Source organism: Nicotiana tomentosiformis, chromosome 9, assembly GCF_000390325.3.
Source record: "Nicotiana tomentosiformis chromosome 9, ASM39032v3, whole genome shotgun sequence".
Lineage (NCBI taxonomy): Eukaryota > Viridiplantae > Streptophyta > Magnoliopsida > Solanales > Solanaceae > Nicotiana > Nicotiana tomentosiformis.
Genome location: NC_090820.1, coordinates 95,021,904 through 95,041,884, shown reverse-complemented (window position 1 = coordinate 95,041,884; position 19,981 = coordinate 95,021,904). Strand labels below are relative to the sequence as shown.

The 19,981-nt window shown below is 36.9% G+C and overlaps 1 protein-coding gene across 1 annotated transcript; it reads right to left on the bottom strand.

Annotated features, from left to right (window-relative positions):
• Positions 1-13,500: 13,500 nt before the first annotated feature.
• Positions 13,501-14,877, bottom strand: LOC138899212 (uncharacterized). Its single transcript, XM_070185352.1, has 4 exons — positions 14,725-14,877; positions 14,303-14,461; positions 14,017-14,261; positions 13,501-13,537 (listed from the first exon to the last, which is right to left on the bottom strand). Exons 1-4 carry the CDS (start codon positions 14,875-14,877, stop codon positions 13,501-13,503), a joined length of 594 nt encoding a protein of 197 aa, XP_070041453.1.
• Between the last annotated feature and the right edge of the window lie 5,104 nt (positions 14,878-19,981).

Below are 19,981 nucleotides of genomic sequence, written 5' to 3'. Positions count from 1 at the left end.
ACTTTAACGTGCGAAAACGCGAGATGTAACAACTTGTGGGCGGCAAATTGTTTGTGCTACGTGAACGCGAGAAGAGGGTCGCGTTAATGGAGACGGGTCACCTGGGCAGACTTAAAGATTTCAAAAATGAGAGTTGTGGGAGGCGATTCTTGGAGAGATTTTCAAGGGAGTGATTGGGTATAATAACCCATAAAGTTTTACCAAGAACTCGAGGTTTGTGGTGCCGAGGTAGGCTAATATGCAAGTTTCTAATTCTAATTCGAGCAATTTCGAGCTTAGCAATATAATTTAATTTAGACCCGAACCACATGAGAATTACTGAAGTGGATAAAGTTATTTGGATACTTGGGATAATTATTTTATTAATATTTGAGTGTTGTAATAATGGGGAACTCTTAGATGTTACTTTCAAAGCAATAAGACTAAAGAAATTACAGTGAGCTATCTCCCCATAGCGCAGCTATAGCACAGGAGGGAAACAGAAAATTTTAGCAAACCAGTGAGCTAAAGCCTTATAGCACAGGGATAGCACCAGTGAAAAACTATTATACCTGATTTTAGCAAATGAGTGAGCTAAATCTTTATAGCATAGGGATAGCACGAGTGAAAACAAATACTGCACCTCGGCCTATTAATACGTGAGCGGGGAGAGAGAAAAATAAAAGGATTTCAAGACTTGGGCTTTTCTCTCCATCACCCATCCGGCCAAGGCTTCCAATACCCACTTAAGGTGAGTTTTTAAGTGTATTTTTATAATGATTCCACTTCTCAATCACTAGTTACAACAAGGTTTGGTATTGGATTCCATAGGATTTTTTCAAAATCTCAAGAACACCCCAAAAGTTGACTTTCAAGATTTGGTCTACAAGAGGTAATATTTCACCCTTTAACCTACATGCTTGGATTGTCAGTGAATATATGAGTAAGAAATAAGTACTAGCACTTATACGATGGTGATTGGAAGCCATAATTACTAAACTAGATTATTGGTTATTGTAGAGATTTTGTAATGAGTTAATAAGTAAAATTTGGTAGATGTGAGTTCATTGATGATTATAATGGTGCTAAGAAGGTAGTTAGTTGACAAAGAATGTTGTATTATATCTTGTTGGTGAGAAGAAGGGATTGTTGGATGAAGAAACACTATTACTGAAAGTAGTAAAATGCTATGTACTCTAGGTGTTTGATAAAATGCTTAAATGACCAAAAATCTGGAAATTTATTTACTAATATTGGTCCAATTAAAATATGTTGATTTAGATTGAAGTTGTAAGAGTAGTGGGAGGTTTTAATACCACTAAAGAGCTGAATTAAGAAAGCTCGATTTGTGGCGATATTATTTTCGAGGGATTTTTAAGGAAATCATCGGGATTTGAGCCGTCCGGAGGTGGCTTCACTCACGAAGATCATTTAAAGACTCGGTTTAGTTTCGTCGAGGTAAGTATCTTGCCTAACCTTGAGTGTGGGAAATTTCCCTTAGACATTGAGTCTTATATGAAAATTGTGTGATTGAAAACCATGTACGCAAGGTGGCGAGTACGTACTTGATTTATATGTGCAAATTATATCGGTTTAAATTTGTAGACACCTTTATGTATTAAATTGGAAAATTATTGGAACATTGTAAATCCTTTAATTGTCATACCTTGTTCCTTGTTTGTCACGTTTATATTTTATATGATAATTTGGGTGATTGCCACTTGGATTTTATGTGAATTCCGTGTGTTTGTTGATTCAATATTTCTTGGAATTAATTTTATTATGGATTTTTCATCTGCAAATAATTAATTAAATAAGTTTAAATTGAGGCGTTAATACATTTATCAAAATTTGGATTAAAGAAGGTGTTGTCCTATGTTGAGTTACTTTTCCATCTCGGTTGTTTTTGAGGTTTTATATACGTTGTGTAGTGCCTTGGGCTATTTGTTGAGAAATTTGTTGATTTTGTCTACATCTTTGGAATTTGGTTGTGGTCAGTGGGAAAATTATGATATGAAATATTGTATTGTGTTTTCGTTTAAACACTCTCCTTGATGTTATTTATGCTTCCTACCTTGCTTGTTAATGATATACATGTACTTGGTAAGGAAGAGTGTAAAGTACGAAGGGTGATGCCGTGCCATTTAAATTATATTATCATGTGAGGGAGAGTGTAAATCACGAAGGGTGATGTCGTGCCATTTGGAAGTGTAAAGCATGAAGGGTGATGTCGTGCCATTGAGAGTGTAAAGCACGAAGGGTGATGTCATGCCATTTCAATTATATTATCACGTGAGGATGAGAGTAAAAGCACGAAGGGTGATGTTGTGCCATTATTTTTATATTATCATATGTTCATGGCACGAATGGTGTTTCCGTGCAGGTGAGGATGAGAGACATACATTATATTATGATATCTTTTCATTGTGTATGCATTCATGCCTTTATCTTGAGATGTTATTGTACACCTATGTTTTCTATGTAACTTGTAGTCGTTGTTGCTTCCTCTGTGCCTCCCACGTTTTTTCAGTTATTGTTATTGGCATTTCTCCCACCTAGTTGATACTGTTATATGTATGCTCTGTGAGAAAGAGATAAATGCACGAAGGGTGTTTCCGTGCCAATTGAGACAAGTGCATGAATGTATTATCGTGCTATTTGATGTGATATATTAAATATATTTCTCACATTAGGAAAGTTAAATGAAGTGTCACTGAGTGACTTATAGTTGGAAGAATTTATATTCAAAAGATATTTATTTAAAAGAATTTTATATTCAAAATATATTTATTTGAAAGAATTTTATATTCGAAAGATATTTATTTGAAAGAAGTATATTCGGAAGGTATTTATATTTGAAGGACTTGATTAATTGGTAGTACATGTGTTCCCTATTCGTTTGAGCAATAATTATGGTGTTCTTGTTGCCTTGATGTTTATATCACTGGTTGATTTTTGTTGCTATCATTGCTAGTTGATTTTCAGTACTATTGTATACTGCTATATTGCACAAGTTATTTGACTAGTGAGTGTCTTGACTGTACCTCGCCACTACTCCATCGAGGTTAGTCTTGATACTTACTGGGTACCGACTGTAGTGTACTCATACTACACTTCTGCATATTTTTGTGCAGAGCCAGGTATTAGATATATCATATTCGGACAGAGACTAAAGTGTGATTGCATGGATTCAAGGTAGAGATGCTTGGTCATCGCAGTCCCTTGGAGTCTTTCCATTTTATTGTACTGTCAACACTTATTCGAATAGTATTGTGTATTCGATCCTAGATCACTGCATGTATTCAGTTAGAGTTTGTGACTCAGTATTACCAATCTTGAGATGTTGTTATATTTTTTTTCGCTTTTGGTTTCGACACTTATATTAAATTATAGGTTTTTTAAAAAAAAAGGCTTGAAATGAAATTGTAATCGGCTTACCTAGTCTTTGAGACTAAGTGCCAACACAATGCCTAAGGTGAGATTTTAGATCGTGACAAGTTGGTATCAGAGCTCTAGGTTCATAGGTTCTACGAGTCACAAACGAGTCTAGTAGAGTCTTGCAGATCGGTACTGAGACATCTGTACTTATCTTCGAGATGCTACAGAATTGTTAGGAAATTTCCACTTCTTTCATTCATGTAGTATGGAAATTATTGATTTTGGAATTTGAGTCTTTGTATCTATATTCTCTCACATATGGTGAGGACATGTGCTACCAGGTCAACTGAGCATACACCAATGCACCTTGCTAGGGCCGCAAGGAGCCGAGGTAGAGGCCGAGAAAGGGCACGTGCCGCAACTAGACCACCTGTCAAAGCAGTAGTCAAGGAGATGCTAGTAGCTCCGGTTGGGAGACAGGTACTGGAAGCACCTGTTGTTACCCCTGGACTTTAGCACAGTTCCTGAACATGTTTGGTGCATTAACTCAGGATTGATCTACGATGCACCAAATATTTCACAGATTGGGGGAGGAGTTCAGACTCCTACCACCTGTACTCCATAGCAGCAGGTTCACATTGGTCAAGTTCTGGGTATAATACCGGTACAACCTGTCATTCCGTTTCAGCTTGAGGTCAGGCCAGAGGCCAGAGACATCAGAAGAGGAACAAAAGAGACTTGAGAGATTAAAAAGGAATAGTCCACCTACTTTTAGTGGCACAACTACAGAGAATGCCCAGGGATTTCTAGAAAAGTGTCACCGTATTCTTTGTACCATGGGTATTGTATAAGTGAGCGGAGTTTCCTTTACTACATTTCAGCTGTCAGGAGCAGTGTATCAATGGTGGCAAGTTTATGAAGAGGATAGACCAGTCGATGCAACAATACCAACTTGGGCTCAATTTTCATAGATATTTTTGAAAGAATTTGTTCCCCATGGTCTCCGGGATGCGTGGCGCACAGAGTTTGAACGGATGCGTCAGGGAACCATAACGGTGTCAGAATATGTTGTCAGGTTCAGTGAGTTAGCCTGCCATGCACCTATCTTGATTCCTACAGTTAGAGAGCGAGTTCGCATATTCATCGAAGGGCTCGATTATGATTTTTAAATATGTATGGCTCGAGAGTTGTGGACTGACATTCCATTTCAGCAAGTAGTAGAGATTTTCAGGATGTTAGAACGTGTTCGAAGTGAGGAAAAAGAGTCTAAGGAGGCCAAAAGTTCTTGCAACTCTGGAGGATTCAGTGAATTCTACTTTGTAGCTATGACTCATCATGGCGGAGGCTCGGGCAGTCAGTCAGCCCAGTCTGCAATTCAGAGTAATCGTAGTACTCTAGTTAATACTTTTAGTATACCACTAGCAAGAGGTTCTTATAGTGGTTATTTCAGTTATCCGTCACAGACTCAGTACGAGCAGCCGCGACCTTAGAGGGGTCGTTATGGGTGTGGTGATATTAGGCATATCATGAGAGATTGTCCTAGACTTAGGAGAGGCGTATTTCATCAGAACACTCAGGCTACAGGATTTATTCCAGCTAACAATCCATGTGCATAACAAGTTAGGGGTGGAGGAGAGGCGGATAGAGGGCGCCTAAGAGGGGGAGGCCCGACTCATTGATATAATTGCTATGACTTGGCTGAGGCCGATACACCAGATGGTGTCGTTACAGGTATGAATTAATTTATAATAAAAGGAGAATTATTCTTATTTTGATTTGCTTATCGAGGTGAGAACTCCTTTCATGCTCCTTATATGGTGGATTTGTGAATTTGTACCTCACTTCCCTGTTTATCCCTCTTGGGAGATTTGATAGTGTTAGCCGTGGCTATCATTTTTGTTTTTTACATTATTGTGGGCTATGAGTCCAAAAAGGTGACTTCTTATTACTCACTACAATGGGTTTGATGTGATTTCGGGATAATTGATTACAATTTTATGAATTATATGCCCTACCAGTATGGGGTTAATTATGTGTTGTGAAATTGTTTCACGGGATTTATGAAAAAGAAGAAAAAAAAGGGAATGGAAACTTTTAGCTGGCACAATGTGCAAAATACTTGTGATTCAGAGTTGAGGACGAGATCTCACATTTTTATATATGATGTGATATATTTAAACCGGGCTATAAGCCGCGATGGAAGTTATATAAGGGCGAGGTCCTTGTGGTATAAAAAACAATATGTGTTTAAATTCCCCCTTTGTGAAATTAAAATTTGTAAGTATTAATAGGGAGTCATGCCCGTTAGGCTTATTTGATAAATTCTTGTGTGTATTTTCTATGCATATTTAGTCATATTCGTGTTGTAAATATTGAATGTTTGCCTACGAGGTGAGTGCCCAGGTGGCGTTAAATGTAACTCATTAATTCAGATAAATAATTATGAGGTCTTCATGCCTCATGCCTCGTTGTTAGTAAAGTGAAGGTTTGAAAAATAGACTTTAGTTAACATGAGGTTAATTGGCGATGTTGTAATAGATTATGAACAACTATTAAGGCCAGAGATGTGGTTATTGGCATACATATGATGTGTGCATAGGCACGAGCTGCTACAGTTGGTTGAAGGCTCAAACATGTCAAAGAAGAATCATCATTCAATGGTCAAATATATTGGGTACGAAATTTTATGGTCATATTCATGCTAGCAGGTCTTAAGGTAATTGTTGAAGGCAGCCAAAGGTCTAGTTTGGGTATTCAGCATAGAGATTTAGAGTTGAAGAAAATGAACGGGTTATTCTCACGATTTTCTCTATAGATATATTAGGTGAATTGCTAATAAAGGTAAAATATGTGTAGTCACATTAGGACTTATGAAATCTGAAGGAAATAGGCCAAACTATAAGCATGATGTTTTTCCCATCATTGTTCTCCATGTACCCGGTATTTTATGTATCTATGTCTAAGAAGATAGTTGGAAATCCTTTATCTATCATTCCGGTGGAAGCTAGTGGAGGTGAAGTAAGTGCATAATTGGCCTATGAGAGGTACTTAATTGTCATCCTTGTTAGATAAGTCTAGAAGTTGAAATTTGCCTCTGTCAAGTGTTATGGAGAAGTATGTGAGTAGAGGAGACCACCTCGAAGGCCGAAAGTGTTAAGGAAATACAATGTTCACGCCTTGATTGTATAGTCAAATGATTGCGGATCGAAAGGTACTTCCATGTGTTATGATTCAAATAAGACCAATTCATGTCCAGATGTCACTTTTGTTAATGTAATGTCGATAATGTTGAAAATTGTGTTATTGGTATATTGTGATGCTTTATCAAGTTGTGGATGTGTTGTTAGAAATGGTTTTGGTATTTCTCTGGCAGGTGGATAGCCCAAATATATAGGAGACTGTGCCAAATATTCTGAAAAATTTGGGAGTTAGTCAAATTTGGGAGCCTGTGATGTATGTTATGTTAGGTGTTTGGGGCTGACTCTACTTCTCATTCGAGGACGAATGATCCTAAGCGGGGGGGAATGTAATGCCCCGTAAAATTTTACCAAGAACTCGAGGTTTGTGGTACCGAGGTAGGCTAATGTGTAATTTTCTAATTCTAATTCGAGCAATGTCGAGCTTAGCAATACAATTTAATTTAGACCCGAACCACATGAGAATTATTGGAGTGGATAAAGTTATTTTGATACTTGGGGATAATTATTTTATTAATCTTTGAGTATTGTAATAATGGGGAACTCTTAGATGTTACTTTCAAAGCAATAAGACTAAAGAAATTACAGTAAGCTATCTCCCCATAGCACAGCTATAGCACAAGAGGGAAGCAGAATATTTTAGCAAACGAGTGAGCTAAAGCCTTAGAGCATAGGGATAACACCAGTGGAAGAATATTGTACCTGATTTTAGCAAACCAGTGAGCTAAAGCCTTATAGCATAGGGATATCACCAGTGGAAAAAACTATTGTACCTGGGCCTATTAATACCTGAACGGGGAGAGACAAAAATAAAAGGATTTCAAAACTAGGGCTTTTCTCTCCATCACCCATCCGGCCAAGGCTTCTAATACACATTTAAGGTGAGTTTTTAAGTGTGTTTTTATGATGATTCCACTTCTCAATCACTAGTTACAAGAAGGTTTTGTATTGGATTTCATAGGATTTCTTCAAAATCTCAATAACACCCCAAAAGTTGACTTTCAAGATTTGGTCAACAAGATGTAATCTTTCAGCCTTAAACCTACATGCTTGGATTTTTAGTGAATATATGAGCAAGAAATAAGTACTAGCACTTATAAAATGGTGATTGGAAGCCATAATTATTAAACTAGATTATTGGGTATTGTAGAGATTTTGTAATGAGTTAATTAGTAAAATTTGGTAGATGTGAGTTCATTGATGATTATAATGGTGCTAAGAATGTAGTTAGTGGAGAAATTATGTTGTATTATATATTGTTGGTCGGAAGGAGGGATTGTTGGATGAAGAAATACCATTACTAGAGGTAGTAAAATCCTATGTACTCTAGGTGTTTGATAAAATGCTTAAATGGCCAAATTTCTGGAAATTTATTTACTAATATTGGTCCAATTGAATTATGTTGATGTAGATTGAAGTTGTAAGAATAGTGGGAGATTTTAACACCACTAAAGTGCTGAATTAAGAATGTTCGATTTGTGGCGATCTTATTTTCGAGGGATTTTCAAGGGAATCATCGAGATTTGAGCCGTCCGGAGCTGGCTTCACTCACGAAGATCATATAAAGACTCGGTTTAGTTTCGTCGAGGTAAGTATTTTGCCTAACCTTGAGTGGAGAAATTTCCCTTAGGCATTGAGTCTTATGTGGAAATTGTGTGATTGTAAACCATGTACGCAAGGTGACGAGTAAGTACTTGATTTATATGTACAAATTATATCGGTTTAAATTCGTAGACACTCTTATGTATTAAATTAAAAAATTGTTGGAACATAGTAAATCCTTTAATTGTCATGCCTCGTTCCTTGTTTGTCGAGTTTGTATTTTATATGATAATTTGGGTGATTACCACTTGGATTTTATGTGAATTCTGTGTGTTTGTTTATTTGATATTTCTTGGAATTAATTTCATTATGGATTTTTCATCTGCAAAAAATCAATTAAATAAGTTTAAATTGAGGCGTTAATATATTTATCAAAATCTGGATTAAAGAAGGTGGTGTCCTATGTTGAGTTACTTTTCCATCTCTGTTGTTGTTTTTGAGGTTTTATATACGTTGTGTAGAGCCTTGGGATATTTGTTGAGAAATTTGTTGATTTTGGCTACATCTTTAGAATTTGGTTGTGGTCAGTGGGCAAATTGTAATATAAAATATTGTATTGTGTTGTCGTTTAAACACTCTGAATGATGTTATTTATGCTTCCTACCTTGCTTGTTAATGATATACATGTACTTGGTAAGGAAGAGTGAAAAGTACGAAGGGTGATGTCGTGCCATTTGAATTATATTATCATGTGAGTAAGAGTGTAAAGCACGAAGGGTGATGCCGTGCCATTTGAAAGTGTAAAGCACGAAGGGTGATGTCGTGCCATTGAGAGTGTAAAGCATGAAGGGTTATGCCGTACCATTTCAATTATATTATCACGTGAGGATGAGAGTAAAAGCACGAAGGGTGATGCAGTGCCATTATTTTTATATTATTATATGTTCATGGCACGAAGGGTGTTTCCGTGCAGGCGAGGATAAGAGACATATGTTATATTGTCATATCAATTTGTTGTGTATGCATTCATGCCTTTATCTTGAGATGTTATTGTACACCTATGTTTTCTATGTGATTTTAGTCGTTGTTGCTTCTTGTGTGCCTCCCACTTTATTTCATTTATTGTTATTGGCATTTCTCCCACCTAGTTGATACTGTTATATGTATGCTCTGCGAGAAAGAGATAAATGTACGAAGGGTGTTGCCGTGCCAATTGATTTTATCTCTCTCTCTCTCTCTCTCTCTCTCTCTCTCTCTCTCTCTAAATATATATATATATATATATATATATATATATCGGGTGAGAATGAGATAAGTGAACGAAGGTATTACTGTGCCATTTTATGTGATATATTGAATATATTTCTCATACTAGGAAAGTTAAATGAGGTGTCACAGATTGACTTATATTTGGAAGAATTTATATTCGAAAGATATTTATTTCAAAGAATTTTATATTCAAAAGATATTTATTTGAAAGAATTTTATATTCGAAAGATATTTATTTGAAAGAAGTATATTCGGAAGGTATTTATTCGAAAGAATTATATGTGAAAGATTTATATCTGAAGGACTTGATTAATTGGTTGTACATGTGTTCCTTATTCATTTGAGCAATAATTTTGGTGTTCTTGTTGCCTTGCTGTTTATATCACTGGTTGATTTTTGTTGCTATCGTTGCTCGTTGATTTCCAGTACTATTGTATATAGCTATATTGCACAGGTTATTTGACTAGTGGGTGTCTTGACTGTACCTCGTCACTACTCCACCGAGATTAGTCTTAATACTTACTGGGTACCAACTGTGGTGTACTCATACTACATTTCTGCACATTTTTATGCAGAGCCAGGTATTGGAGATATCGGATTCGGACAGAGACTAAAGTGTGATCGCATGGATTCAAGGTAGAGCTGCTTGGTCGTCGCAGTCCCTTGGAGTCATTTTATTTTATTGTACTGTCAACACTTATTCGAATAGTATTGTGTATTTGATCCTTGAGATCACTGCATGTATTCAGTTAGAGTTTGTAACTCAGTATTACCAGTCTTGGGAGGTTGTTATCTTTGTTTCCACTTTTGATTTTGACACTTGTATCAAATTATAGGTTTTAAAAATAAGGCTTGAAATGAAATTGTAATCGGCTTACCTAGTCTTAGAGATTAAGTGTCATCACGACGCCTGAGGTGAGATTTTGTATCGTGACATTGGAGTAAGTGATTATTACTTAGTTTTGCTTAAATTCCATGTTATTCCTTTGATTTCATCATTTATTTAGTGATTTGGTGTGGAAAATTGGGGAGAAATGCAGGAAAGTTGTTAGGCCAAATTTTGAGGATTTGATCGAGGTTTTGGTATCGGATTTGAGTAATTTTGATATGGTTGGACTCGTAATTGAATGGGTTTTCGAATTTATGACATTTACCCGATTCCGAGACATGGGCCCGGGGGTTTACTTTTGAGTTGACTTTTTGATTTTGATTAATAACATAGTATTTTCTTATGGACTTGATTCCTTTAGTTCATGTTGATTGTATCGAATTGTTTGTGGCTAGATTCGAGACATTTGGAGGCCGTTTCGCGAGGCAAGGGCTTGTCGGAGTAGGAATTTGCACAACTTGAGGTAAGTAACACTTCTAAACTTTGTTCTAAAGGTATAAATTACTGAATTATGTGTTATATAATTGGTATGGAGGTGATGCACATGCAAGGTGATGGATGTATAGGCGTGCACCACAGAAATTATGACTTAATTATTTTCATGGAGTTGCATAATCAAATAATCATGTCAATACCCACACATCCTCCACGTGTTAGATAAATTGAGTTGAGACTCATGTTAAAATCATGCTTTGGCCATGTGCCGATATTTTTGGGACCCGTAGACTGTTGAATTACTTGTTTAAATTTACATTTGTGAACTCAGTCACATCTATCATTTGCATATCATATCTCAATCTCTATTGCCATCCATTGATACAACGTATCATCATGACAGGCTAATTTTCATGACATTGTGAGCCCGAGAGATTGAAGAGATTAATAATTGAATGAGGTCGAGGGCCTGATTGTGAGTGATAATTAAGAGATCGGGTTGCACGCCGTATTATGTTTTTATTTATTTATACATGGATCTGACTTATTATAGCGCTTGGGCTGAAGGAGTCCCTCCGGAGTCTGCACTCCCACAATGAACAATGTGGATATTATATTAGGATGGAGTTCCCTCGGCATAGAGTTTTCCTATATATTCACATTTGGGATGGAGTTCCCTGGGCATGGAGTTTCCCTATATATTTATATTTGGGATGAAGTTCTCTGGGATGGACCTACCCCGTACAGTACTGAGTGATTGAGTATTCTGAGAGTGTGAGTACGCGAGGCTTCCATTGTAGTGTACCACATACAACATGCACAGTGGCATGTAGATATAGAAATGTTATATCCTTTGTGTTATTCAGAGTTGATCTATTTTACTTGTATTGAGTTTTTATATGATGAACTTGAAAACATGCCAACATTTCTGTACTGTTATTTTTATATTGAACTGTACATGTTGAGCTCGTCACTACTTTCAGTATAGAGATTAGAATTGTTACTTATTGAGTTGGTTGTACTCACGCTACACCCTGCACCTCGTGTGCAGATTCAAGTGCTTCCGGTTACGGCGGTTGCTGATTTGCAGAGACCAGACCATCGGAGATGATCGAGGTAGCTGTTTGGCGTCCGCAGACCTTGACTCTCCTCCATTATCTTGCAGTTTATTTTACAGTTCTACTTTCCAGACTATGTTTCCATGTAGATGCTCATGTACTCAGTGACACCCCGATTTTACGGAGAGTTTATGTATTGAGTTATGATTTCATATCCTTTTTTAAGAGATTTCTCCTTTATTTAAACTGTTTTGGTATTTTTCAAAGATTCAAAGTGTTGGAAAATGTCGGCTTGGCTAGTACTATGATATGCGTCATCACGACAGGTTGATTTTGGGTTGTGACAGAATCACCTTGCAGCCACAATATTTTCCTTCTGATTGCCAGTAGATCTTACAGAGAACCAACAAAAACAAATAATTCAATAAAAATTAAAATTCAAAATCGGTAAAAAATTTGTGGCTACTAGGTGATCCTTCAAGGATATGTATAATTTCATGGCTGCTATAAAGGAAGATATTGTGAAGGTAAATGCTCTGAAGACCACAATCTTTGAGCAGTATAATCTCGACATCCCTGACCATCAGAATATCGGTCGTTAGTGGCAGCAATGAATGAGAGGTTTGATGTCGAGTCTAAATCATTTAAAAGTGGAAATTCTAGCATATCATTTTGTATGAAGGAGGTCCAAGATTTCCTTGGCTTTAAAAAAGTTGGTGAAGATGTTAAACATGATATTCTTAAGAAAGAAAAACTAAGTGCTCCGTTTTTTATAAATTTATTTACCTGGAGCAAAAGTAGAAAAAAATGAAAAGACTATTGCCCTCTCATATATTAAAGGTTTTCTCACAGATGTTGACAGTTAGAATGATGCTTTTTTGAGACTATGTATATGCTACATGTTCTCTTGTTTATTTATTTGCCAACTGCAAATTAACTTTGTTACTCTGGCCACCGAACTTCTTAAAAGATCAATGGGAAAATTTAAGTAATATAATTGGGGAAAGGCAATATATGATGTCCTACTTAAATCTGTTAGGTTGCATAAAAAGAGAATGAAATTGCATTTGCAAGAAATTCCACCCTTGGAGGTTAGAACCAAATTATTCTCAAACAGATGCCCGGCTAATAGATCGGCTAAGATATACAACTTAATTTTGTTCGTTTAATTTGAGTTTTTCATCAGACCTTGGCATAGAGAAGATTGACCTTGTTGTGCAACTAGAATAATGTAATCTCAAAAGCTGATGTTGTCACGTATGAGAAAGGTGTTGATCAATTTAAGAAGAACTATGAAAATTATGTTGCCAAATTAGACGCACAATTGATTTTCCTCTTGTTGTATCTAGAGTTTATTAGTTAACTGAATTATCATCATCATTCACATGATTATTATTGTTTTCTAAACAAATAAAAAGGAGTGACGACTACATTTCTCGGATAATACTATCATATCCAAACAAAGGACGGTTAGAAACACATTTGTTGTGCGATGATACATGTTCCATGATTCTGTAATTGATATATTTTTCAATTCTTTTCCTATAAAAATAATTGTTTCATTTTTAATTCTTTTCCTATAAAAACAATTGTTTCACAATATATATGGAGAAGAAGTATATGTTTGTAATAATCCCGCTAAGGATCTGAGAATTTAATCAACTAAATTGCGAATTGAAGAGATATTTTGGGATAATTTTTTGTTTTATATGTAACTGAAAAAGAACGAATTACAAATAACCAAATAAAACAACTAACTACTACTAGTAAGCTCCATAGTTGACTGAGATCTGCAGAAATGAAGAGAGAAAAGAATCAAAATTTGGAGGAAAGAAGAAGAAGAAGAAGAAGAAGAAGGTGAGAGAAGAGAGAAGAATGACCTTGGATTCGTTGCCTTCCAATTTCTGTTGAGGGTTAGTTATAACAACCTCAACTGACGTGGTCAAATCCTAGCCCTTGTAGCTCATTTATTCGAACTAATCCTAGCCGTTGATTTGAATTTCTGTTATTCCTCTTCACTGATTTTGTTACTCCTTAGCCTAAGCTTCCTCCCATCGAGGCTAGCTGACAACACTAATCTTGTGATTAATATTGGATCATTACATACCCCACCTCTTCAAAGGATTTGTGCCCTTAAGGATTAGAGTCGAAGTCTAGAAATTTAGCTTTGAGGAACTGATAATCCTCCCAAGTGGCATCTTCTCGAGGTAGATTCTACCATTGTACCAGTACTCTAACCACAACAGCATTGTTCCTCTTGATTAGTTACCTTTGCAGAATAGCAACTGGTTTCACTAAGAACTGACCATCATCACTAGTGATAGGCAAAGTTGCATGGACTACCACTCTATCACCTACCTTTTTCTTGAGTAGAGATACATGAAACACAGGGTGGACCATAGATTCAGGAGGTAGATCCAATTTGTAAGCCACACTAACAATTCTAGCCAGAAATTTATAGGGTCCATAGTATTTAGAACTCAGCTTTAAGTTTTTCCTCAATGCAAGGGAAGTCTGCCTATATGGGTGCAGTTTGAATAGACCATATCCCCCACTTGAAATTCTCTATCAGATCTCCTCTTATCAGCATAGTATTTCATTCTTTCCTGAGACTTAATTAGATTGTCCTTCAATAGTTGTTGCATCTGTTGTCTTCTCATTACTATGTCTTCAGCTGCTTGCACCATTGTTTCCAGTAAGGGACCAAGTGATAACTGAGGGGGTGAATAATCATACAAAGCCTCAAAAGGAGTACACTGCAGGCTGGTGTGAAAGTTGGTGTTGTACACTACTCAGCAACAGTAGGCCACTGCTTCCATTGTGTTGGTCGACTAGCAGTCATGCATCCGAGGTAATTTTTCAAGCACTTGTTTACTCTTTCAGTTTGACCATCACTCTGAGGGTGGTAGGTTGTACTATAGTGTAATTGAGTTCCTAGAACCTTGAATAAGGATTGCCAAAAATTTCATAAAAATACCTTATCCCTATCAGTTACTATTGATTCAGGAGTGCCATGCAAGCAGTGTACTTTCTTCCAAAACACATCAGCCATTGTTGCTGCAGTATATGGATGTGAAAGAGCTATGAAATGGGCACACTTGGTCATTCTATCAACTACCACAAGGGTCATTCATCACACTTGGTTTGGAATGGGGAGATGCTGAAAGAGACCAGGATATGCCATGTTATCATCCTTGCTCCTAAGGAAAATATCACATCTTTCCATAAAGTCATTGACCATCTGTTTCATTTTAGGCCAATTGAACATATGTGACAACCTTTTTAGAGTTCCTAGTTGTCCTGAGTGTCCACCTATATGAGAGTCATGGAATGTGGAGATCAACTGAGTTTTGTGGCCACCATTAGTCCCAATGTAGATTTTTTCCTTCCTTCTGAGTATGCTAGAAGAGTAATGCCACATGCTAGGTCCTTGTATGTTCACTGATACCTGACTGATCAATTATGCAGCTTGAGTGTCTCCTTCATAAATGTGTGTTATCTCCTACATCTAAGAAGGAACTGAGACACTAATTGCTGTAGTTTCCCTTGGAATTGTCTTGTGTTGTCTTCTGATTCTTCATGCAGCCTAGAAAGGGCATCAGCTACCCTATTTTCAGCGCCTCACTTATACTGCAGTTCATAGTCCAACCCAAGTAATTTGGTCAGTCCCTTCTGTTGTATGAAAGAAGTAACACTTGTCCAAGAAGGTATTTTAAGTTGTGGGGGTCAGTCCTAACCACAAAATGCTTGTACTGTAAATAGTGCCTCCATTTGTCCACTGCATTCAGCAAATCCATATACTCATTCTCATAGATTGACTTACATCTGTGCTTCTGAGCCAAAACCTTGCTAAAATAAGCTACTGGTCTTCTTTCTTGCATCAATACAATGCCAATGCCAATTTGACTAGCATATGTTTCTACTATGAATTCCTTAATGTAATCAGGTAAGGCCAACACTAGGGGTAGAAGACATAACTCTCTTGAGGGCTGCAAAGGCTAGGTTAGCTTCTTTGTTCCATTTAAAAGCATCCTTCTTAAGTAAGTTAGTCAGAGGTCTACAAATAACCCCATAATTAGCAACATACTTTCTATAGTACCTAGTCAATCCCAAGAATCCTCTCAGTGGTCTCAATAAGTTTGGTCTAGGACACTCGATCATAGCTTGTATTTTAGTAGGATCAGTAGACACTCCCTATGCAGTTATTATGTAACCTAAATACTCAACCTTAGATTGACCAAATAAGTATTTAGACCTTTTAGCAAATAAAGAGTGTTTCCTCAGAGTGTCAAATACAGCAATTAGGTGAGTCACATGATCTTTCACAAATAGACTGTAGATAAGGATATCATCAAGGAAGACCAAAACAAACTTTCTAAGGAAAGGCAGAAAAAACTGGTTCATTAGAGCTTGAAAGGTAGATTGCACATTTGTTAATCCAAATGGCATAATTTTGAATTCATAATGGACTAAATGAGTTCTGAAAGTTGTCTTGTATACATCTTCTGCCTTCATTCTGATATGGTGATAACCAGCTCTCAAATCCACCTTGGAAAAAATCATAGATCCACACATCTCATCTAAGAGGTCATCCACAATAGGTATAGGATACTTATCCTTCACTGTGATGTCATTCAGACCCCTATAATCTACACAAAACCTCCAGGTTCCATCCTTCTTTTTGACAAGTAAAGCTGTTGATAAAAGGGGTGATTGACTATGTGGAATTATGCCATTGATGAGCATCTCTTTAGCCTGTCTTTCTAACTCATTATTTTGATAATAATTGTACCTATAAGGACTCAGACTGACTGGTATGGCTTCAGGTTTTAAGTGAATGGTATGGTCTAGGGTCCTGACAGGGGGCAGAGATTTATGTTCTGCAAACACATCAGGATACAGGTGTAATGCTTCTTGAATTGTTTCTTCTACTGGTTTTTGATCTTATGTCACCAAGGAACTCATCATGAAAAAATGGGCTATCAGATCTTGGCCTTTTTTCAAAATCTTTCCCATTGTTCCACTTGAAATCATGTTCAGTTTTCCTTCCTCAGAAATACCCCTGCAACACTAGTTTATTTCCCTTCTTGCCAATGGTAACACACATCTTTTTATGATCAAACTTAGTGGTATTATGCTTTTTCATCCAATCATTACCCATCACCATATCACATCCTCCTAGTGGAATGATTAGTAAGCCTTCCTGGAAGGGTCTACCTTGCATCTTCCACTGATATCCTATGCAAATGGAAGTGTACATGACATAGTTTCCATCAGCTACTGTCACCCTCATTGGTGGGCAATATCTAGCCTAGTAACATATCTCCTTGACTGTATTAACATCAATGAAACTATGAGTGCTGCCAGAATCAATTAGCACTGTTAGTTTCCTATTCCTTATGGTACCTCTGACCAATATGGTATTAACTCCTCTGTTGTCACCTGATAGAGCATTCATGCACATGGCTTCCATGACTTCCTGCTCCAATTTTCCTTCAATGATCAAGTCTGCACATTGTTGTTCTTCTTCTGCCTTAGTACACTCAAGAAGTGGCTCTGATGCTCCTATCATACAGTTCAGCTGCTTCTTCTTGCACTGATGGCCTGGTGCATATTTTTCACCACACCTAAAACACAAATAATTGCTCTTCTTGTATTCATAAACTTCAGGGCTAATTTTGAAGAAGTTTGGTTTGACTGCAGCTGCAATAGGAGCCCTTAGGTTAACACAACTTTCAGCTACAAAGTAGGGCTTTGTGATACTCTTGTTCTTCTTTTGAGTAGCTTCTATAGCCTTCTCATGCAGTCTAGCTTTTTTCACAGCAAACCTTAGAGTTGTAGGTTTGAACAATTTCACACCAAACATGATCTCTTCCTTTAAAGCACCTATGAACTGGATATAAAGTGTGACTCATCCAAGTGAGGATTCCTTACCAACATTTGAGAGTTCAAGTCCTCAAACTTGCCTAGGAAGTCATCAACAGAGCCTACTTCACTCAGCTTGTTAAATTCTTCCACTATGTCCTCCATTAGCTCTTCTCCAAATCGAATAAATAATTCTTCTTTGAATTCAGCCTAGCTCACTTCACCTCTGCTCAATACTAATGAGTGGTACCAAGTGTCAGCTAGTCCATTTTGATAGAGTGCAACATCTTCGTCCTTTTGATTGTCTGGGGTTCTATACAGATTAAAATACCTTTCACACTTACGAAGCCATTTAGAGGAAGGGGCTTGCATAGCTTGAGGTCTGTTCTGTCTCAACTCTTGACCTGGGAGTGGTAAGAGTCCCTCTCCTTGAGGTATGTCACCTTGAGTAGGGGTGTTCAAAACCGAACCGAAACTGAAAACCGAACCGAAATCGAAGCTTAATGGCTTATTGGTATCGGGTTAACGGTTTAACGGACGGAGAACATATTGAATTGTTTTTATTAACGGCTTATCGGTTTGGGGGCAGATTATTCAATTTTTTAACGGATAATCCGTTAACCCGTTAAGAATATATATATATATATATATATATATATATATATATATATATATATATATATATATATATATATTAAATATCAAAAACCCTTCCACTTCTTCTAGTACTTTATCTCTAAGTTCTATCGCCTAACTCCTAAATAATCAGAACCCTAATGCCTAAACTTCAACCACCAGCAGAATTATGGTTCTCTTTATTCGACCATAATTCAACCAGCTTCAGTAGAAATTCAACCAGCACTCCAGCAGCCACCCACAGTACTCTATCCCGTCGACTTCCAGGCTTCCAGCACTCTATCTTAGTGCCCTAGTATGAAGAGCAAGCTCATATTTTTGCTTTTTAAAATTGTAAATATGGCTCCAACACATCCTTTGTGTTAATTATTAATATATTGTTACCTTTCTAAGAGAAATGAACAAGAAACAAAGGGAAGGACCGCACGTTTATTGTAATGTTACTTCGTTTGTGATATGAATAAATTAATAAAAGCTTAGATGCCATTATATTTAATGAGCTAAACTACTGAAATTGCTCCTTTGCATCTAAACCCAAGCAATCACATAGTTATCTCAATAAAATTTGATATCCTTGTATGATCCATGTTATAGCTAGCAAGAGTTACAGTGGCATATCCATTAGAACTACTTTTTCCTTAATTACATCATATCATAGTCTGCTTTGGGATGTAATGTAGACTACAATGTGTTCTGTTTTTTTCTCTCTACACTACATGATACACTACATCATTCTTATGTAGGCGTTAACAGACATGTATGTCTGGACTCAATGTGTAATTTTCTATTCTGAATTTGTATGCTAGGCGGTCAACAAACAATTAATGCACGCAATATAGATTGAATTAGGCCGATAAATCGCCTGATAACCGCCCGATAAGAGCTAAATCGATACCAATCCGCCCGATATCTTATCGGATGGCTAGCGGATTAATACATTTAAAAGCCGATAACCGTTAAGCCAAACCGTTAAGAGAAATTAACCGCCTAATCCACCCGATAAGCAGCCATAACCTTGAGCTCGCTGAGGAACTCTTTCTAAATTTGTCAACCTGTCTAGGATTAGATCGAGGGTACCCTGTATACTAGTCTGTGTGTTGCGCAGTTCCTCTTGAGTGGTCAGCACCTCATTCAAAATCTCAATGTGTCTCACGAGCTTATCATCCATAACTTTTAGCCTAGTTCTTTCAACCATTACCACCACACAGTCGCAGGATTGAAGCTCTGATACCAAATGTAATGATCCCGCTAACGATCTGAGAATTTAATCAACTAAATTGCAAATTAAAGAAATATTTTGGGATAATTTTTTGTTTTATATATAATTGGAAAAAAGAACGATTTACAAATAACCAAATGAAACAACTAACTACTACTAGTAAGCTCTATAGTTGACTGAGATCTTCAAAAATGAAGAGAGAAAAGAATCAGAGCTTGAAGGAAAGAAGAGAAGAAGAAAAAGAAGAAGAAGAAGAAGAAGAAGAAGAAGAAGAAGAAGAAGAAGGGATCGAGTGAGAAGGTGAGAGAAGATAGAAAAATGACCTTGGATTTGTTGCCTTTCAATTTCTGTTGAGGGTTAGTTATAACAACCTCAACTGACGTGGCCAAATCTTAGCCCTTGTAGCTCATTTATTTGAACTAAACCTAGCCGTTGATTTGAATTTCTTTTATTCCTCTTCACTGATTCTGTTACTCCTTAGCCTAAGCTTCCTCCCATCGTACTCAGCTGACAA